The sequence below is a fragment of the Monodelphis domestica genome, chromosome 2, assembly GCF_027887165.1.
Source record: "Monodelphis domestica isolate mMonDom1 chromosome 2, mMonDom1.pri, whole genome shotgun sequence".
Lineage (NCBI taxonomy): Eukaryota > Metazoa > Chordata > Mammalia > Didelphimorphia > Didelphidae > Monodelphis > Monodelphis domestica.
Window position 1 is genome coordinate 478,787,508 of NC_077228.1, and position 16,911 is coordinate 478,804,418.

The following is a 16,911-nucleotide window of genomic DNA, read 5'->3' on the forward strand; positions in this document are numbered from 1 at the left end:
TCCCCAAGGGAGTTCAAGGGAGCAATTTACTTTGGCCTGACTGGGGATATTATTTATTTGCAACCAACACAACGTGGGCCCTATTCTAGAGATTTCTGTCGCCTAAATCAACCCTTGCTGCTGCCTTTTTGTTCTCCAGAACGTGCAGGAGTCGAAATGAGGCATACTGAGAGCTGCAGTTTCTTCCCCCAGTTCTAAGGAGAGCAGGCAGCCCCAGGAACTGGATCCATTGTTCTGCTGGATGGAAAAAAGATGGGGATTTGAGTCCCAGCTCTGCCATTTGATAGCAAGGACAAGTTACTTGGATTCTTGGCCACGTTTCTCTCTTTTGTAAAATAAAGAGGGTTGAACTTAGATGAACTCTAAGGCCCTTTAACTCATTTTAACACATTATAATTCTCTGGTTTCCTTTCTACTCAAACCAAAAGCAGCTTCCCTTCCACTCTTATGTGTAATTAGGAAAATAATTGTCAGAATGGAAATTCACAAGACATTGTGAAAGGTAGAGGGTGTAGACTATGGCTTTGATTTGTAGCCCAGGACCTTTCCTAGGGCATCTCTCTCTCCTTTTGCCTGCTATGTGACTTTTTAAATTAAAGCTATTTTATTATTATTAATTAAAGCTATTTAATTAAAGGCTATTTTAATTGAGTTTTCAATACAATATTCAACAACAGCACTTATCTATTAAGCGACTTTTTTATACCTAAAAAGGCAACTTTATGTAGATCTGGTTGGAGTCAAGAAGGTATGAGTTCAAGTCCTATCTCTAACATGTTCTGATTCTTCAGTCATGAGCAAATATCCCTCTTGGATGGTTCCAGATAACCACAACAGTAAATTGTTGCTGTGTGTTGGTGGAAAGAGTTTATATACACGAAACTTGGAAAACAATGATAAAATCACGTCTGGCCCATTCTTCTTTACCCCCACCCCCAATATAAAAAATGTTAAGGTTCTTGATGGCTGATACATTTTGAATGAATGAAAATTGGACTAGTTAGTGTGCCTGCTTTACTTTTTTATTTCTAAAATGGGGGCTATAGCTTCACAGCTCTTGACTTTCCCAAGTGTCATTTTTTAAAAATCATTGTTTCCTAGCGTATATCTTTTTTTTTTTAAAGCCTTACCTTCTGTCGTAGAACCAATTGGTTCTAAGGCAGAAGAGTGGTAAGGGCTAGGCAAATAAGGGTCAAGTGACTTGCCCAGGGTCACACAGCTAGGAAGTGTCTGAGGCCAGATTTGAACCCAGGACCTCCCATCTCTAGGCCTGGTTCTCAATCCACTGAGCCAACCAGCTGCCCCCACCTAGTGTATATCTTGAAAACTAACCAATTTGCAAAACCTATCTGAGGACCATGATCTTCAAAGAATGTGGCACATGGAAATATGCAGAGTGGTGGGTATTTTGTAAGCTATTTTAATTGGAGGGTGTCTCTTGAATTGCCTCATTCCACAAAACTGGTGAATTTTCAAAATGGCACCATTTGTCTCTGTTCTTCCACTGTGAAAGCATAAGAGATAATTTAGAGATAGCCCTTAAGGTCCATTAGCTTTTAATAACCCTCACCCTCAGCAGATAATGCCAAGATGTTGCCACAGACCCGATGTGGAGGAAGCAATTAGGCATGTTACCCCGCTGATGGAGAATGGCTTTACATGTACTCATCATTGAGTACTGACTGGTCCATTATTTCATTTCTTTATCCCTTCCCTTCCCTTCCTTTCCTTCCTTCTTTATATACATAACACAGTTTAGTCTTTCATCTTTTTTAAACATTTATTGTTTACTTTTTTAGCATTCAACATTTTTCTTTGAGTTCCAAATTCTGTTCCTCCAAGTCCCTCCCTCTCACCCACTGAGAAGGCAAGCAATGATCATTTCTGATTACCCAAACAATCATTTCGAATTATCCAAATCTCCTAAACAACAGTCCAGCTGGGGATGGGTTTTTTTTTTCCAGACGTGTAGCTGCTGATGAGAACTAGAAGAGCCCACAATCCTTGAGGTTCTCTTTGATGATGATATCTGTGACCGCATCAAACACAAATTTGACATTCTGTGTGTCTGTTGCACAAGTCATATGACTGTAGATTTCTTTGACATCTTTGCGCATGTTTAGGTCAAGAAACTGGCTCTTTATATAATTTCCTGCATCCTCATATGAGTTGTTCCCTGGTTCCCAGAAAACATAAACCAAACAGCAAAGGGGTAAACATGGAGCTTAAACTGTTTTATCTTTCCCAATGGTTACCCTGAATTTTAGGAGACAGATGATCCCATCTTCAAAAAGTAGGGATAGTGTTTAACGTCTGCACTTATTTTGGGAGTAACTTTCATGCCTCTTACTTTCATCCAAGTTCCTTTTGTGCCTAAGAAACCCCCAGAGGCCCCCATCCCACTGCTAGCCAAGGGTTCTCATGCCTTCCATGCTTACCATCATACTCAGGAAAGCAAATGCTGAGGTGAACCTTCTTGATCTTTTCCTCAAAGAGGTCCTTCTTGTTAAGAAATAGGACAATAGAAGTCGCAGCAAAGAACTTGTGGTTACATATGCTGTTGAACAGATGCAGAGACTCGTGCATGCGGTTCTGGTGGAAGCAAAAGCCAGACAAGAGAGGTTCCTTTCACACCTGGTCTGTCCTTTTTGGGGGGGGGGGTCAAAAGCTAGACAAGAGAGGTTCCTTTCACACCTGGTCTGTCCTTTTTTTGGGGGGAGGGTCAAAAGTTAGACAAGAGAGGTTCCTTTCACACCTGGTCTGTCCTTTTTTTGGGGGGAGGATCAAAAGTTAGACAAGAGAGGTTCCTTTCACACCTGGTCTGTCCTTTTTTGGGGGGGAGGGTCAAAAGCCAGACAAGAGAGGTTCCTTTCACACCTGGTCTGTCCTTTTTTGGGGGGAGGGTCAAAAGCCAGACAAGAGAGGTTCCTTTCACACCTGATTTGTCCTTTTTTGGGGGGGAGGGTCAAAAGTTAGACAAGAGAGGTTCCTTTCACACCTGGTCTGTCCTTTTTTTTGGGGGGAGGGTCAAAAGTTAGACAAGAGAGGTTCCTTTCACACCTGGTCTGTCCTTTTTTGGGGGGAGGGTCAAAAGCCAGACAAGAGAGGTTCCTTTCACACCTGGTCTGTCCTTTTTTGGGGGGAGGGTCAAAAGCCAGACAAGAGAGGTTCCTTTCACACCTGATTTGTCCTTTTTTGGGGGGGAGGGTCAAAAGCCAGACAAGAGAGGTTCCTTTCACACCTGGTCTGTCCTTTTTTGGGGGGGAGGGTCAAAAGCCAGACAAGAGAGGTTCCTTTCACACCTGATTTGTCCTTTTTTGGGGGGGGTCAAAAGCCAGACAAGAGAGGTTCCTTTCACACCTAGTCTGTCCTTTTTTTTGTTGTTGTTCTCTTTGGACACACTTAGAGGTAGAACAAAACATGCAGAGAAGCAGCTAAAACTGAGACTGACCATATCTTTTACAGGCTCTCAGAATTGAGGGAAACCTCCCCAACCTAACCAAGCAGGTACTTCCTGCAACCTACCCAATACCTGGGCATCTATCTGCCTTGGCTTACAAATCCCAGGGTGAAGGGGAACCCATTCCAACTGGCATGTAGCTCTACTCGGTAGGTTCTTCCTTAAATTGAGCTGAAATCTAGCTCCCTGAAGCTTCCACTCATTTCTCTTCTCACTTTTGGTTCTAAAGCAGAAGAAATCGAATGCCTCTTCCTCTTGTCCACCCTTTGACTACCAGATATCTATCCTGTCTCCCTTAAAGGAGGCAGGAGACCAAGGAGCAAGAAAGACGCTTAGATTTGGAATCAGCTGGGTCTGAATTCTGCATCTGCTACTTAATACTTTTGTGACCTTCCACAATTTCTTTACCCTCTCTGGTCCCCCATTTCCTTATCTGTAAAACAAAAAAAATTCAATTAAATAGCCCCAAGGACTCTTCCAGACCCCAAATAATCCCATGATCCCAAATTCTCCCAATGTGAGTAGGACAAAGAAACATCTCTCCTAGATATAAACCACATGTAAACTTGTTGCTGGGTTTTAGTTACCATATAATTGTAGATTTATAGAAAAAGCTGGACTTGATTTTAACCAGCTGTTTTGAACAACAAAAAAAGGTCTCCTACAAATGAGAGGGAGGAGGTGTGTGTGTGCCCTCCTTTACTATGTTTTCAATAGCTACATCTCCATCCCCTACAGAGATTATTATTGGGGAAAGCACAGATGCTGTTGCTTCAGCTGTAGAGAGGGAGGAGGTCACATCAGCAAGCCAACAATGGTAGAGCAGGTTGTTGAGTGGTTAAGGAATTTCTCTCCCTGGGAACCCAGCTCAGCTTGATGGTTGGGGAGGAGAAGAGAGGCTGCAAAAAATGACTGGGTTGCTATTTCTGCTTTCTTTTCTTCCCTGCTGCATTGTTTAGAGCAAGTGTTGTGGGCACAGCTGTGGGCTCACAGATCCCAATCCCATCCTTAAGCAAGTTTCTCAAGTATGATTGGGCCAACAAGTATTTATTAAATGTGTATAATGTGCCTAGCCCAAGACTTGGCTCCAGTTAGTGTGTGCCTAGCAAGCTCCTTAGATGTTTGTCATAGATTCTAGGAAAATTCTCCCCAAACTTCAGTAGCAGCAGAAAACTTTGGGGCACTCAAGTACTATAGCAATAGGGAAGATAGTGGCAACCAACTCATTCCCTTTTTGTTCTGGAACAAAGGCTACACTTCTCACAGAAGTGTATAGTTCCCTTGGAAGGATGGGGCTCCCTGATATAGCTTATTGCCCAAGGTAGAGGCCAAAACCTTCCTCCTGGATTAAACTGATTTAAATAATAATATAATTCAATTTATCAAGTATTCAAGACCTACTTCAGTTCAGACTAAGGCACTAGCTATAGGGGGAGTGGAAACAGAAAGATAAGAGTCCCTGCCCTCAAGGAACTTCCATTCTTCCAAAGGGATGCAACATTTACACCTGTATGATCCACCCCAAAGGGGAAGGTGGTAGGGTAAATGGCACTTCCACTAAGACTTGAAGGAGTACCAGGCTTCGGAGAGGCAGAGATGAAGTGGGAGGTGAATTCCTAAGGTTGCTTCAAGTTCTAAATAGAATGATCCTGGGATTTAATGAGTATAGAGACTCTCCTTCGCCTACTGCAAGCCAATTTGTGCCCAAGGTTATAGCCCTCGTAGATTTGTGGGCTAAGCTGGGTCTGTGTTCATCTACTGCATCCAGAATGCATCCAGAATGCTGCTTTGAAGCCTGCTGAGAATCTTGGACTCCATCACCTACATTCAGAATAAGGATGCGGCTTCATGGATAACTGACATAGGTGGGCGTTACTAGGGACCAAGAGAAGAAATGGGTTTGGAAGATGGCCCTTCTTCCTCTGGGGCATACACTTAGGGGAAATCAACATTTCTCAGTGTTTGGTCCAGGGAGAGGGGTCTGGCCTGACCTGGCACCTTCTTCCACTCAAAAATTCAATAGGAATTCATCTTGGGAAGATACTCCTCCGCCATTTTGTTTGCTATCCAGGAAGTATTTAAATTCAGCACATAGTTATTAAGATTCTGTGGTGTACTAAATACTGGAAATACAGATAAAAACAAAGAGCTTCTATTCTACCAGCCCCTTTAGCTCTGTTGACTCTGCCTGGGCTGTGCTGTTAGATTTCTGGTGGGATGGCACAACCTCTGCTAGTAGGGTTGAACAAAGATGCAAGCTTTCCTTCCCTTTTTTTTTGGTTATCATTTTTATCTGATCTTCTCTACTCTCCCCTATTCCTGCACCCTCCCCCACTGCTTCTCCTGCCCTCATACCCAAAGGCAGAAAGAAAAGGTTCTGCTCGTGACCATTCTAATGAGCTGGTCATGTTCTGGACCTTGAATACTCCGGCTGAGGTTATAGCCTCTCTGTGCCTGTGGTACACGATGAGCTAAAAAGAGAAATGAATGGCGTGCTCAAATTCTAAAGCCCAGGGGCACCATCCCAGAGTCTAAGAAGCCAGAGCAGGGAATCTGTTTTTGGGGAAGTGCAGAGAAATCTGATACTGAAGATCAACACTTGTCGAAATCACACAAGTTGGGGAATTAGGGAATGAGAGAGAGCTTAAAGCAAAAGCCACCAAAGGATTAGTTGAACCGGCTGCCCTGGAGCCTCTTGGAACAAATGCTACTCACCACTTCGTCATCTTCCACCAGCACCATGTCATAGGCACTTAGGGCTCCGCAGAAAATGATGCAGGTGACACCTTCGAAACAATGGATCCATTTCTTGCGCTCCGACCTCTGCCCTCCGACATCAAACATCCTGTGGGGGAGAAGAAGCCACTTGTCTCACAGATACTGCTTACCTGGGATCTGAAGCCCTTGGGTTCAGCCTGGACATAGAGCCACCCCTAGAGAAGAACATGGGCAGCTAGGTGGTACAGTGGATGGTGCTAAGGCTGGAGTCAGGAAGACCCAAGTTCAAATCTGACCTTAGACTGTGTGGCTCTGACAAAATCATATAACCCTGTTTGCCTCAGTTTCCTTATCCATCAAATGAGCTAACCTAGGTGACAGTGTGCCACTCTATTATCTTTGCAAAGGAGACCCCAATGGGATTACAAAGAATGGGATGTGACTGAAATCCCTGAAACAGGAGAAAAGATTATGGCAGTTCTCAGCCATATCAAGGACTAGGGTATGGGAGGTCACCAGAGTGGCCAGTGGATTGGCCCATATGGATCTGGTTTCGTCTTGGGAAGTTACTCCTCCACCATTTTGTTTGCTATCCAGGAAATATTCAAATTCAGCACATAGTTATTAAGATTCTCTGGTCCTGAAAGGGGAAGGGAGACACACACCCACCTGAAATTCAGGTCTTTGACTGAGAACTTGGTCTCAATGATGCCTGTAGTTTTGACCCGAGACCGAAGAACATCCTGCTCATTGGGGAGGTAGTCTGGGGCTGTGATTCGATCCAACTGATTGAGGTAGCTAGACAAAAGATCATAATTGGTGCCAATGATGTCTGAGGGAGCAAGAAAGCTTCTTGCACTTCCAGAGAATTTTTTTTTCCAAAATGCTTTTGTTTTTTCATTTTAACCCCACCATCTCTACAAGAGAACAGACCTAATTTCCAATTTTAGAAGCATCTCCTCCAAGGTTCCAAGAGGTGGTGACTTGTCCAGGGTCACAGAGTTAACAGAAGAAGAGGCATGTAGAGAAAGCAATTGGAAGACCTGGATTCTCATCCTGAGTCTGCCTGTGTGATTCCTTCTAGACAAGCTCTTGGTCAAACTCTCTGGACCTCAGGATTCTTGACCATAAAAGGAGGGGAATTTCTCTAAGCACCTTCTAGAACTCCTAGAATGGAGCCTCTCTTCCACAATCCTTGTGCCAAGAACCTCTGAAGTATCTTTATTGTCCGTAAATCTCACACTCACTGGCTACCTACATGTAGGCTAGACCCAAATGGTGGAGAGCCCTAAACCAGGTTAAGGAGTCTTTCAGACATTCATCTTCTCCATGATGGAAAAATAGGAGGAGGAGGTGGAGGGCAGAACTTCTCTGGCCATTGACCACTGGCCCAATAATGTCAAGGCTGATTTCATTTCCCTGGTTGACTAAGCTTGCGACATTTCTTCTTTCCATGGTCTAACAAGCATTAAAAATAGGACAAAGGTCTGATGGGTAGCACCAAGAAGGGAATTCAATTCAGCAATTTTTCCATGGTGTACGAGAAGACACTGTGCTAGGCACTGAAGGCACAAATACAAAATAAAGCACAATGGAGTTTGTCCTCTAGAAGGACATAAAGGACAGACAAGACTTCAGAACCATAAAGACGTCTTTCAGAGGTTCTTGGCACAAGGATTGTGGAAGAGAGGCTCTGTTCTAGGAGTTAGAATTGGAAGGTGCTTAGCAAGCCCCTCCTTTTATGGACAAGAAACCTGAAGTACAGAGAGCTTGGCCAACAGCTTATCTAGAACATCAGAGATAGTATAGTTCTGTTCCAGATCGACCCAATAAATCAAATATTGCAATAAAAAGTGTGACATGAATTTTTTTGGTTTTCTAGTGCTTATAAAAATTAGGTTTCCACTATATTATAGTCTATTAGGTGTGCAAGAGTCTTAGGTCTAAAGAACCCCAACATACACACCTTAATTTAAAAAGTACTTTCTTACTAAAAAAAATTTTAACCATCATCTGATCCTTGAGTGAGTTAGAATCTTTTTACTGGTAGAGGGTCACCTCTAGGTGGACAGCTGCTGAAAGCTGGGGTAACTGAGGCAATTTCTTAAGGCAACAGTAAAGTTTTCTGTATTGATTTCTCTTCCTTTCACTTGGAGGTCTTTGTCGGGTTATTAATTGGCCCAGTCTCAATATTGTCGTGTCTCAGGAAGGCCTGAGGAGGTGGTGAAAGGGAGGAGAATGGCTTGTTGGTGGGGCCATCAGAACACCCGTAACATTGTTAAGTTCAAAGTCTCATGTGGCTGCAGTTTATGGCACCCCAAAACAATGACACTGACCACAGATCCCCATAACGGATATAATAAAAATGGGGGGAAAATTCAAATATTGGGAAAGTTACCAATGCTTTTGGGAAAATGGCGCCAATAGACCTGTTTAGTGCAGGGCTGCCACAAACCTTCAATTTGTAAACAAATTAAAAAGCGTGAGATATTTACACAGTGCAATAAAGCGCTTTAACATGCTAGACACGCTAACATACCAGACAAGGAGGCAGCTAACCTGGGCTTAAAGATGTCTCAAGAGGGAGGAGCTCCAACCTCCCCAGGCCATCCCTTCCACTTTGGCGCAACTCCAGTGGGAAGCAAGTTTTTCCTGACCATCCAGCCTAAATTTAGCTCTTTGCACTTCCATTCCTTGTGTCTAATTCTGCCTGCTGGGGCCAAACAGGACACGTCTCATCCCTCTTCTACAAGGCAGCCCTCCAAGTAGTGGAAGACAGTATAACATCTACCCCAAATCTCCTCCAGGCCAAACATCTCCAGTTCTGTTGACCAATCCTTATCGGGCTTAAGTTCCAGTCCCTTCCCTGTCTTGTTTGCTCTCCTCTGGACACTCTCTCAGGGGACTCAGAACTAAACTCAGTGGTCCAAGGCGGAGTACAGACAGTCCATCCCTTCCTTATTTCTGGAAACTATATCCTTAATGTAGTCCAAGAGCCCATTAGCTTTTTTTGGCCATAACATTATACTATGGGTTCATCATGAGATTCTATTTAGACTACATCTTTTTTTTAATCCTAATTAATTAATCAATTAATTCCAAGACAGAAGAGTGGTCAGGGCTAGGCAATGGGGGTCAAGTGACTTGCCCAGGGTCACACAGCTAGGAAGCATCTGAGGCCAGAATTGAACCCAGGCTTGGTTCTCTATCCCCCGAGGCACCTAGCTGCCCCCCTAAATGACATCTTTTTAAGACAAACTGCCTAACATATTATACTAGAGAAGCTGAATATTTTGAGAGCCAAGTGCAAGATTTTACATTTAATCCATATTGAATGAATGAAGCAAGGGAAAAGTCCTGTGGTCAGCACATCCCAGGGCAGGTTCTGACCTCCTGGCATCAGAGACTTACTAAGAGGCAGAGTCATTGAGTTGGTACTCAGCAGCACGGTCAAAGCAGGCCTGCACGCCCCCATCCTGCCATAGTCTTTTAATGATGCCCACCAGCTCAGGAGACATGGTTCCCTCCTCCATGGAATCAGCTATGTTGTTAAGCTGTCGTCCATCATCCTGCCAGTGGGAGAACCAGGGGAAAGTACCTAATGAGGAGGAGCTTCCAGAAGGACTTGGAAGTTTTCCCAACTCCTGAGATGGAAACGGTTCCTTCTAGTCAAGAATCTCTATTAGTAATGATAATTTAATTTCTGTTTAAATTCTTTTCTTTTTTTAATTTTTAATTTTTTAATTCTTTTCTTTTTAATCCTTAGCTTCTGTCTTAGAATCAATACTAGTACGACGATCCAGGACAAATTTGAGGGGCTTATGACAAAGAAGGCTAACTCTGGAGAAAGAATTGTTGGATTAGAAATATAGATGAAAATATATGATTTATCGCTTGTTTTGGTTTTTTTATTTTAGAAAATTATTCACTTACAAAAACGAATAACATAGAAATAGGTTTTGCAGGATAATGCATGTATAAACCAGAAAAAAATAAAAATGGGGAAAAATAAATAGAATCAATACTAGTATTGATTCCAAAGCAGAAAGGTGGTAAGGGCTAGGCAAGAGGGGTTAAGTGATTTGCCCAAGATCACACAGCTGGAAGGTTTCGAAGGTCATCTTTGAACCCAGAACCTTCTGTCTCTAAGCCTGGCTCTCAGTCCACTGAACCATCCAGCTGCCCCCTTGTTTGAGTTCGATGCTGAGGCTCATATTTGGAATCCTGTCTCAGGGATGCTTCTATGATGATCTCTCTCAAGTCAGATGTTGACAACAAGTCCTACAAGCTATATGTGTGATGGCTAGTGGGCTTCCTGCCCCCTTCCTGGGACTACCTCCAACCTTGGTGAGTCCAAAGATGGCGGCCAAGAGAGGGAAAAGGGATCTCCCTGTAAGAGATGGTCAGGATCCAGAAGGGGTGAGGGTGTAAGGGACGTCACCTCCTGCCCAGTGACTTCTTGTCTTACCTGGACACCAAAGGATTCCTGTTCTGGAAACCTAGATTTAGCTCCTATCGGGTTCCTGGCTGGGACATTTTAGAAGCATCCCTGAGATTGGATCATGAATACAGAATTATTAGAGGTGGCAGCCATCTAGTCTCTGGGGCATAAAAGCCTGAGGAGACATTTCCTAACCTCGTCCAGGTTTGTGAAGGGTTATTAGGGAGGGGACTGGCCGCCTGCTCTTCTCTGGAACCAAACGAGAGATCTGGACTTTGATGGCAGGAGAAGGGAGTGTGGTATGGTCACACACACACACACACACACACACACACACACACACACATGTGGCCCACAAGTCAGAAGATTGTAGGTTTCAGTTTCTGCTTAGGCAAGTCAGTTTATCTCTCACTGGACTTCTATTCTTCATCTGCAAGATGAGACATTTGGGTCAAATGTGCCTTCTAACTCTAGTTTTGTGAATTTTAACAAAATGCAAAAAAAGACAAAACAAAACTAAACAAAAAAACAATTGCGGGTTGTTATTGTTGTCATTTTCACGTAAGAGCATAGGAATCAATACCAGTATTGATTCTAAGACATAAGATAAAGGTAAAAAAAAAGGAATTTATATAGAAATGAACACAGGGGCCATCTAGTTCAACTCCTTCAGGAAGCAGACGAAAAAATCAAAATCTAGGGAGGAATCCCTGGCTCGTCCAAAGATGTACAAGTAGGAAGCATCAGAGGGGATATTTGAACCCAAATCCTCTGACTCCAAAGCCAGCTACCCTTACAGCCAGGTGACTTCATCCAGAGGTTTCCTCCTTAAGACTCCTGGCTTCCCACCTCTCCCCCTTCCCATTTGTGGGACTCTAGCACCCTGGAGAGGCACGTACCACGCACGATGACTCTGCATAGTCAATGCCCAGGGTGGACATGGCACGAATGATGGCCAGAATGGATTGCAGCACATTGCCGTAGATAACGGATTTGAACTCCAAACACTCCTCTTCAGTGTAGCCATCCTGGTGGATGATTCTGGAAGGGAGGGCAAAGTCCTTGTGTAAATAATTCTCAGGTGGGACTGGGGAGCCATAGAGTTCCTAATTGACTGTCGTTCAGTCATTTCAATCATGTCCCGCTCAACATGACCCCATTAAGAGTTTTCTTGGCAAAGGTACTGGAATGGTTGACCACTTCCTTCTCCAGATCATTTGACAGATGAGGAAACTGAGGCAAATAGGGTTATGTGACTTGGGCAGGGTCTCACAATTACTATGTGTCTGAGCCCAGATTTAGACCCAAGTCTTCCCATCTGGAGGCCCAGTACTCTATCCACTGGGCTACTTATTTGTACCTAATTCACTATACTTCTTGTTTTTCCATTGGGATAAGAGAGAAGGACTCCTCCATGACTAGAAATCCATACCCGATGCCTTCACCGGGCCAGATGGGGCCATTTGGGGGGGGGGGGGGGAGACTCCTGGAAGAATGAGACAGAATATCCCTCTGCTGCATCCTGGATGTCTTGGGCCTTTCTCCCCTCCCCTCCCCTCACTTCTCCCAAGTCTAGATTCTTACTTACTTCATCTGTTTGACGATGGTACTCTTTCCGGATTCCCCAGCACCTGAAAGAAGAGAACAGTTTGCCTGGAGCCCTACCCTGTAAATTCTTTAATCCCTGGGGAAGAATCTGCATGAAAATTGGGATTTAGAGGCCCCTAGGCGTCTCAGTGGATAGAGAGCCAGATATGGAGACAGGAGATTGGAGGTTCAAATCTGGCCTCAGACACTTCCTAGCTGAGTGACCCTGGACAAGGTACTGAACTCCCATTTGCCTAGCCCTCCCCATTCTTTGGCCTAGGACAGAAAACAAGGGTTTTTTTGTTTTTTTTTAAAGAAAAGGTGGGGGGGAAGGAAAAGAGTATTTCATAAGAGTTGGAAGGGAGGTCAGAGATTATTTAATTCAACTTCTTCCTTTTATCTTAAGAGGCAAAGCTTTTTTTTTCTTCCAAAGTCCTACAGCTCATTAATGGGAAAGGCATGACCAGAATATGGGTCTCATAATCTGTAGTCCGGTGAGCTTGATTTAAACAGCAAATGTCACAAGGAAAATCTATTTAGAGTTGATTGTTATTTGCAAATGAACTAGGAAAAAAAAGAAGGGGGTGGTCAACAGTGTCAAAGGATGCTGAAAGGGCAAATATAATAAAGAAGAATAAAGGGTCATCGGATTTGGGAGTTGGGCCACTGGTGTGGGGCTGCTGGGTGGCTCAATGGATAGAGAGCCCAGGCTGGAGATGGGAGGTCCTGGGATCAAATCTGGCCTCAGACACTTCCTAGAGTAAAAATTATAATTATATCTCAAATAATAAAAATATTATATTTTATGAGATTTACTAAAGATCATTAGAAATCAAGGAATAAAGAGGATACAAATTAAAAACCATGTACCCATGGCTGGTTAGCCATTTTCAAATTTTCCCCACCTTACCACCATTACTGCTGATGCTACATCATGCAAAAAAAGAGAATATCTGGGAGGCATTACTACCAGTTAAACACCAATAATGTGATCTTGCCAACATGGAGACGCAGGAGAGATTATAGGAAATTTTGAGAAATACTAAGGACTTCTAGGGAATGAAGTCAAAGGTTCAAATCTCCATTTAGCTGTATGACCCTGGGCAAGTCACTTAACCTCAATTGCCTAGCCCTTACCATTCTTTTACCTTGGAACTAATACTAAGAAGGAAGATAAGGATTTTTTTTAAAAAATTGTGCCTCCTCCATAAAAAATAATCTGTTATTCTTGGGTTCAGACTCAAGGAGAAGGAAGGAACTTTCCCTCCCAGATACCTGCCTCCTCCTCTAATCTTCCTTATCCCTGGCTCCCATAGGCCTATATTGGAGGGGTGGGTTTGGGGACAGTATTCCCTACATTTCCTAGTCTCCTTTTCTGTTTCCGATGGTTGGTTTTAGGTTAGGGTTCCCACCCTGCTCCCCACCCCATATCTCTGTAGTTCTGGCTCTTTACTTAGCTCTTTCCAGCTCCTTTCCAACCTCCATTTTCTTATTCTTCCATCTGCTTCCAATTCTCCATTTTCTCCACCACATTGTTCCGCCCCTTCAATCCCACATTATACCTCTTTCTTCTAAGCCGCTTATTCTGAACTGACCGAAAGCTGCTTGGGCTTAAGAAAAGATCATTTAGTGGCCTTAACATCTCCTTTCCACCAGCTGGGGGAAGGGGTGATATCCAGAGCCCCCCTGCCCCCCAGCCAAAGAACCCTGGCTGAGCTTTCCACCTGGATTCTTCTTATTTCTGTATCTAAAACATTTTTGTTTCACTCTGTCTCCTGTGCCCAATATCCCCATTCTTAGCCAAGCCACTCCACCCTTGGCCCCGTTGTTTCTGTGGCCAGTGACTCAGACAGATGGAGGGACTTTTTATAGCTCAGGCAAAAAACCTAGTTAGAAATTCAAGTGATGAGACTCCCTTTTGGCCAGGGCTACTAGAGGGGGAAACTATCCTTATTCCTACCTCCATTTCCTGGCCTCCCCCCTACTCCCGATTTCTTCTTCCTTCTTTTTTTCTTCTGTTGTGGAGAGTCCAAGCAGCTTGGCAAGATCAATGCCAGGCAAGGATGTCTTGATCTCAAAGTGGCATCCTTTGGAACATGGCGAGGGGGAGCTATCCCATGAGATAATGAGTTTCCCATCTTAAGAAGGGTTTGAGAAAAGGCTGGATGACCACCACTAGGGACCACATGTTCATCAACTCGGTTTGGAATAATAGTAGATTCTGAATCTCTTTCTAACTCAGATTCTATGGCTTTCCTCATACTTGGTTTCTACTGTGGTCTCTTTACCTGAATTATTCCTCCTCCAAAGAAGGGTGGGGTCTACCTGGCCAGAGTCTTCCATGCTTACTCCCTGCTCTATCAAATGGGAGTATTAGAAGTAAGAAAATGGTCTGGTACCTTCTCTATCTCCTCCACTCTCATCTCGGTTTGCCAAGAGCCTTGAGAATGAGGGAACCTTTCTCTCCAGTAATGGGCAAGAATCAACCAACAATTCTGGGGTAGTGGTCCGTCAACATGCATTTAGGAAGCACATAAGACGTGCTAAATGCTGGGGTACTAATTCAAGTAAAAAGAAAGATAGCTCCTACCCTCAAGAAACTCATATTCTGATGGGAGAAGACAGAATATAAAAAGGATGCTGAAAATCTGGGTCTGGGCATAATGGCTAAATCCAGAGAACAAGGGATGGCTGGTCCTTGACTCGTCTCAAAAATGGAGGCTCCAAAGAGAACTGCCCAATGCAAGAAGGAAAGCAGAGACATGAAGGCTAAAGCATCAGAGAAGGGAGTGATGCTAGACAAAGATGCTATTCCCTTCCCCAATTCCCTCCCTGCCAACCACTGATACCTCACCCAACAGTAATAGCTTGACAGTCTTTGCCTCTTTGTCTGCATCCTCCTGAAGCTTCTTCTCTAGCTCCTTGGATCTCTTGGCCAATTCTTTGTCTTCAGCACTGGCTCCACTGCCCATCCTGATCTTTTCTGGGCCACCTCCTTGCTCTCCACCAGGGTAAATGGGATGAGAAGGAAGAGAAGAAAGAGAAGGAGATAGATGGATAGTTCTCACCCCACTCCAGGAAGCTTGACAGGGGAGTTTCTTCTCTCTTCCCCTGTTAGGAGTCTATTTTCTTATCCCAGGGATTGGGAGCTTTATGTCTACCCATGTGATAGCAAAAGCCAATTAAGGAGCTTGAGATGACAAATGGCAAAGACTAGAAGACTGGGGAGGTGGGATGTGGAGATTGGGAGGATTTTCTTGGTCTGGCCCTTTAATTACAACAGTGTATGGGACTCCCTTTTCCAATGTAGTTTAATAACATTTTTTTTTAAACTTAACAGTGTTAGAAAGCTACCTGAGACTACTCAATTGTGTCTTGTCTGTGGTCATAAAGTTAATATTTGTCCCAAGTAGAACTTGAACTCAGGTCTTCCTTCTTGGAAGCATCAGAAAAGGTACTTTTTAGACTCTAAAAGATCACCCAAGTGCAAATAATAATAATAAGGAAATGGGTCTTTATCGATGGCACATGTTAAACCCAGCAGAATTGTGTCAGATATGGGAAGGGGGTGGAGGAAGGGAAGAGAAGGAATATGAGTCTTGTAACCATGGAAAATTATTCTAAATCATCTAATTAAATAACATTTAAAAAAAAGAACAGGTACTTTTATCTGAGCTGAACCTTGAAGGGTGCTAGGTGAGGTGGGAGAGCATGAAAGGCATGAGAAACAACCTCTGCTAAGGCCAAGGAGGCAGGAGATAGAATGTCAACATGGTGGAAACAAACACTAGACCCGTCAAGCTAGACTGTAGACTTCATGACAGGGAACCCTATGAAATACGGGCTATATTTAGTGGGTGGAGTGAAAGGATTCATTCAGGGCTGATACCCCTCTATTCCCATTGATTCAGAGAAAGCTTCCTGGGAGAGGAGACATCTCAGGAGCTTTTCAAATGCTTTAATGGTGGAATTCAGTCATTCAGCCACACAAGTGCCTGGTATAGAATAGGTACATAGAAAATAAACAGAGGGAGACATAGATCCAAGATGGTGGAGTATCAGGAAACAATACAATTGGATTCTCCTCCATGACTATTCCAAACAGATCTAGGCAATACACCAGGCCAGATCCAAAGAGAGAAATACAGAAGAAGTGCTTGTTGAATGACTAACCAACAAATCAGTGCAATGGATTGGGGGCAAGGGACTGCATTGGGCAAAGAAGGAGATCCAAGGAAGTGAGGAGATGGTTTCCATGTTCTGGGACTGCGGGAGATGTAATGAACCCCCAGAACATGGGCGTATTATTAACAAGGACAGTGGTTTATGCTGGAGAGTGAGGTTCATTGTCACCCTAACTTCTTGGAGGAAGGAAGTCTTATCAGGCTGGGGAGGAGAGGGCAATGGGGCTCCAGTGGGTCAACAGGTAGATGGGTGGGAGGATTTCAGGAGGGAGCGATGACATGTGTACATAAATGCTCAGAGGAAGGAGAGTGGAAAGACAGAGTTCAGCAAGCTGAGGCAAAGAGATGTTCTAGGCAAGGGGTGAGGCCTGGGAAATCACCGCAGGCCAATTATCTTTCTCAAGAGCCACACAGATGCTCTCCCTGTTGGATTCAGCATCTGTGAGAACAAAGGAAGCTCTCTGGCAATGGTGTGACAGGTTGCTTTTCCATAGGATGGAATATTTAGAACTCTGGAGATC

The 16,911-nt window shown here is 43.9% G+C and overlaps 1 protein-coding gene across 1 annotated transcript; it reads right to left on the reverse strand.

Moving 5' to 3' along the window:
- Window positions 1-1,808: 1,808 nt before the first annotated feature.
- GNAT2 (G protein subunit alpha transducin 2) lies at window positions 1,809-15,737 on the reverse strand. Its single transcript, XM_001372488.3, has 8 exons — window positions 15,061-15,737; window positions 12,208-12,250; window positions 11,519-11,660; window positions 9,590-9,747; window positions 6,848-6,976; window positions 6,176-6,305; window positions 2,439-2,592; window positions 1,809-2,176 (listed from the first exon to the last, which is right to left on the reverse strand). The coding sequence occupies exons 1-8, from the start codon at window positions 15,176-15,178 to the stop codon at window positions 1,986-1,988; spliced, it is 1,065 nt and encodes a 354-aa protein (XP_001372525.1). The 5' UTR covers window positions 15,179-15,737; the 3' UTR covers window positions 1,809-1,985.
- Between the last annotated feature and the right edge of the window lie 1,174 nt (window positions 15,738-16,911).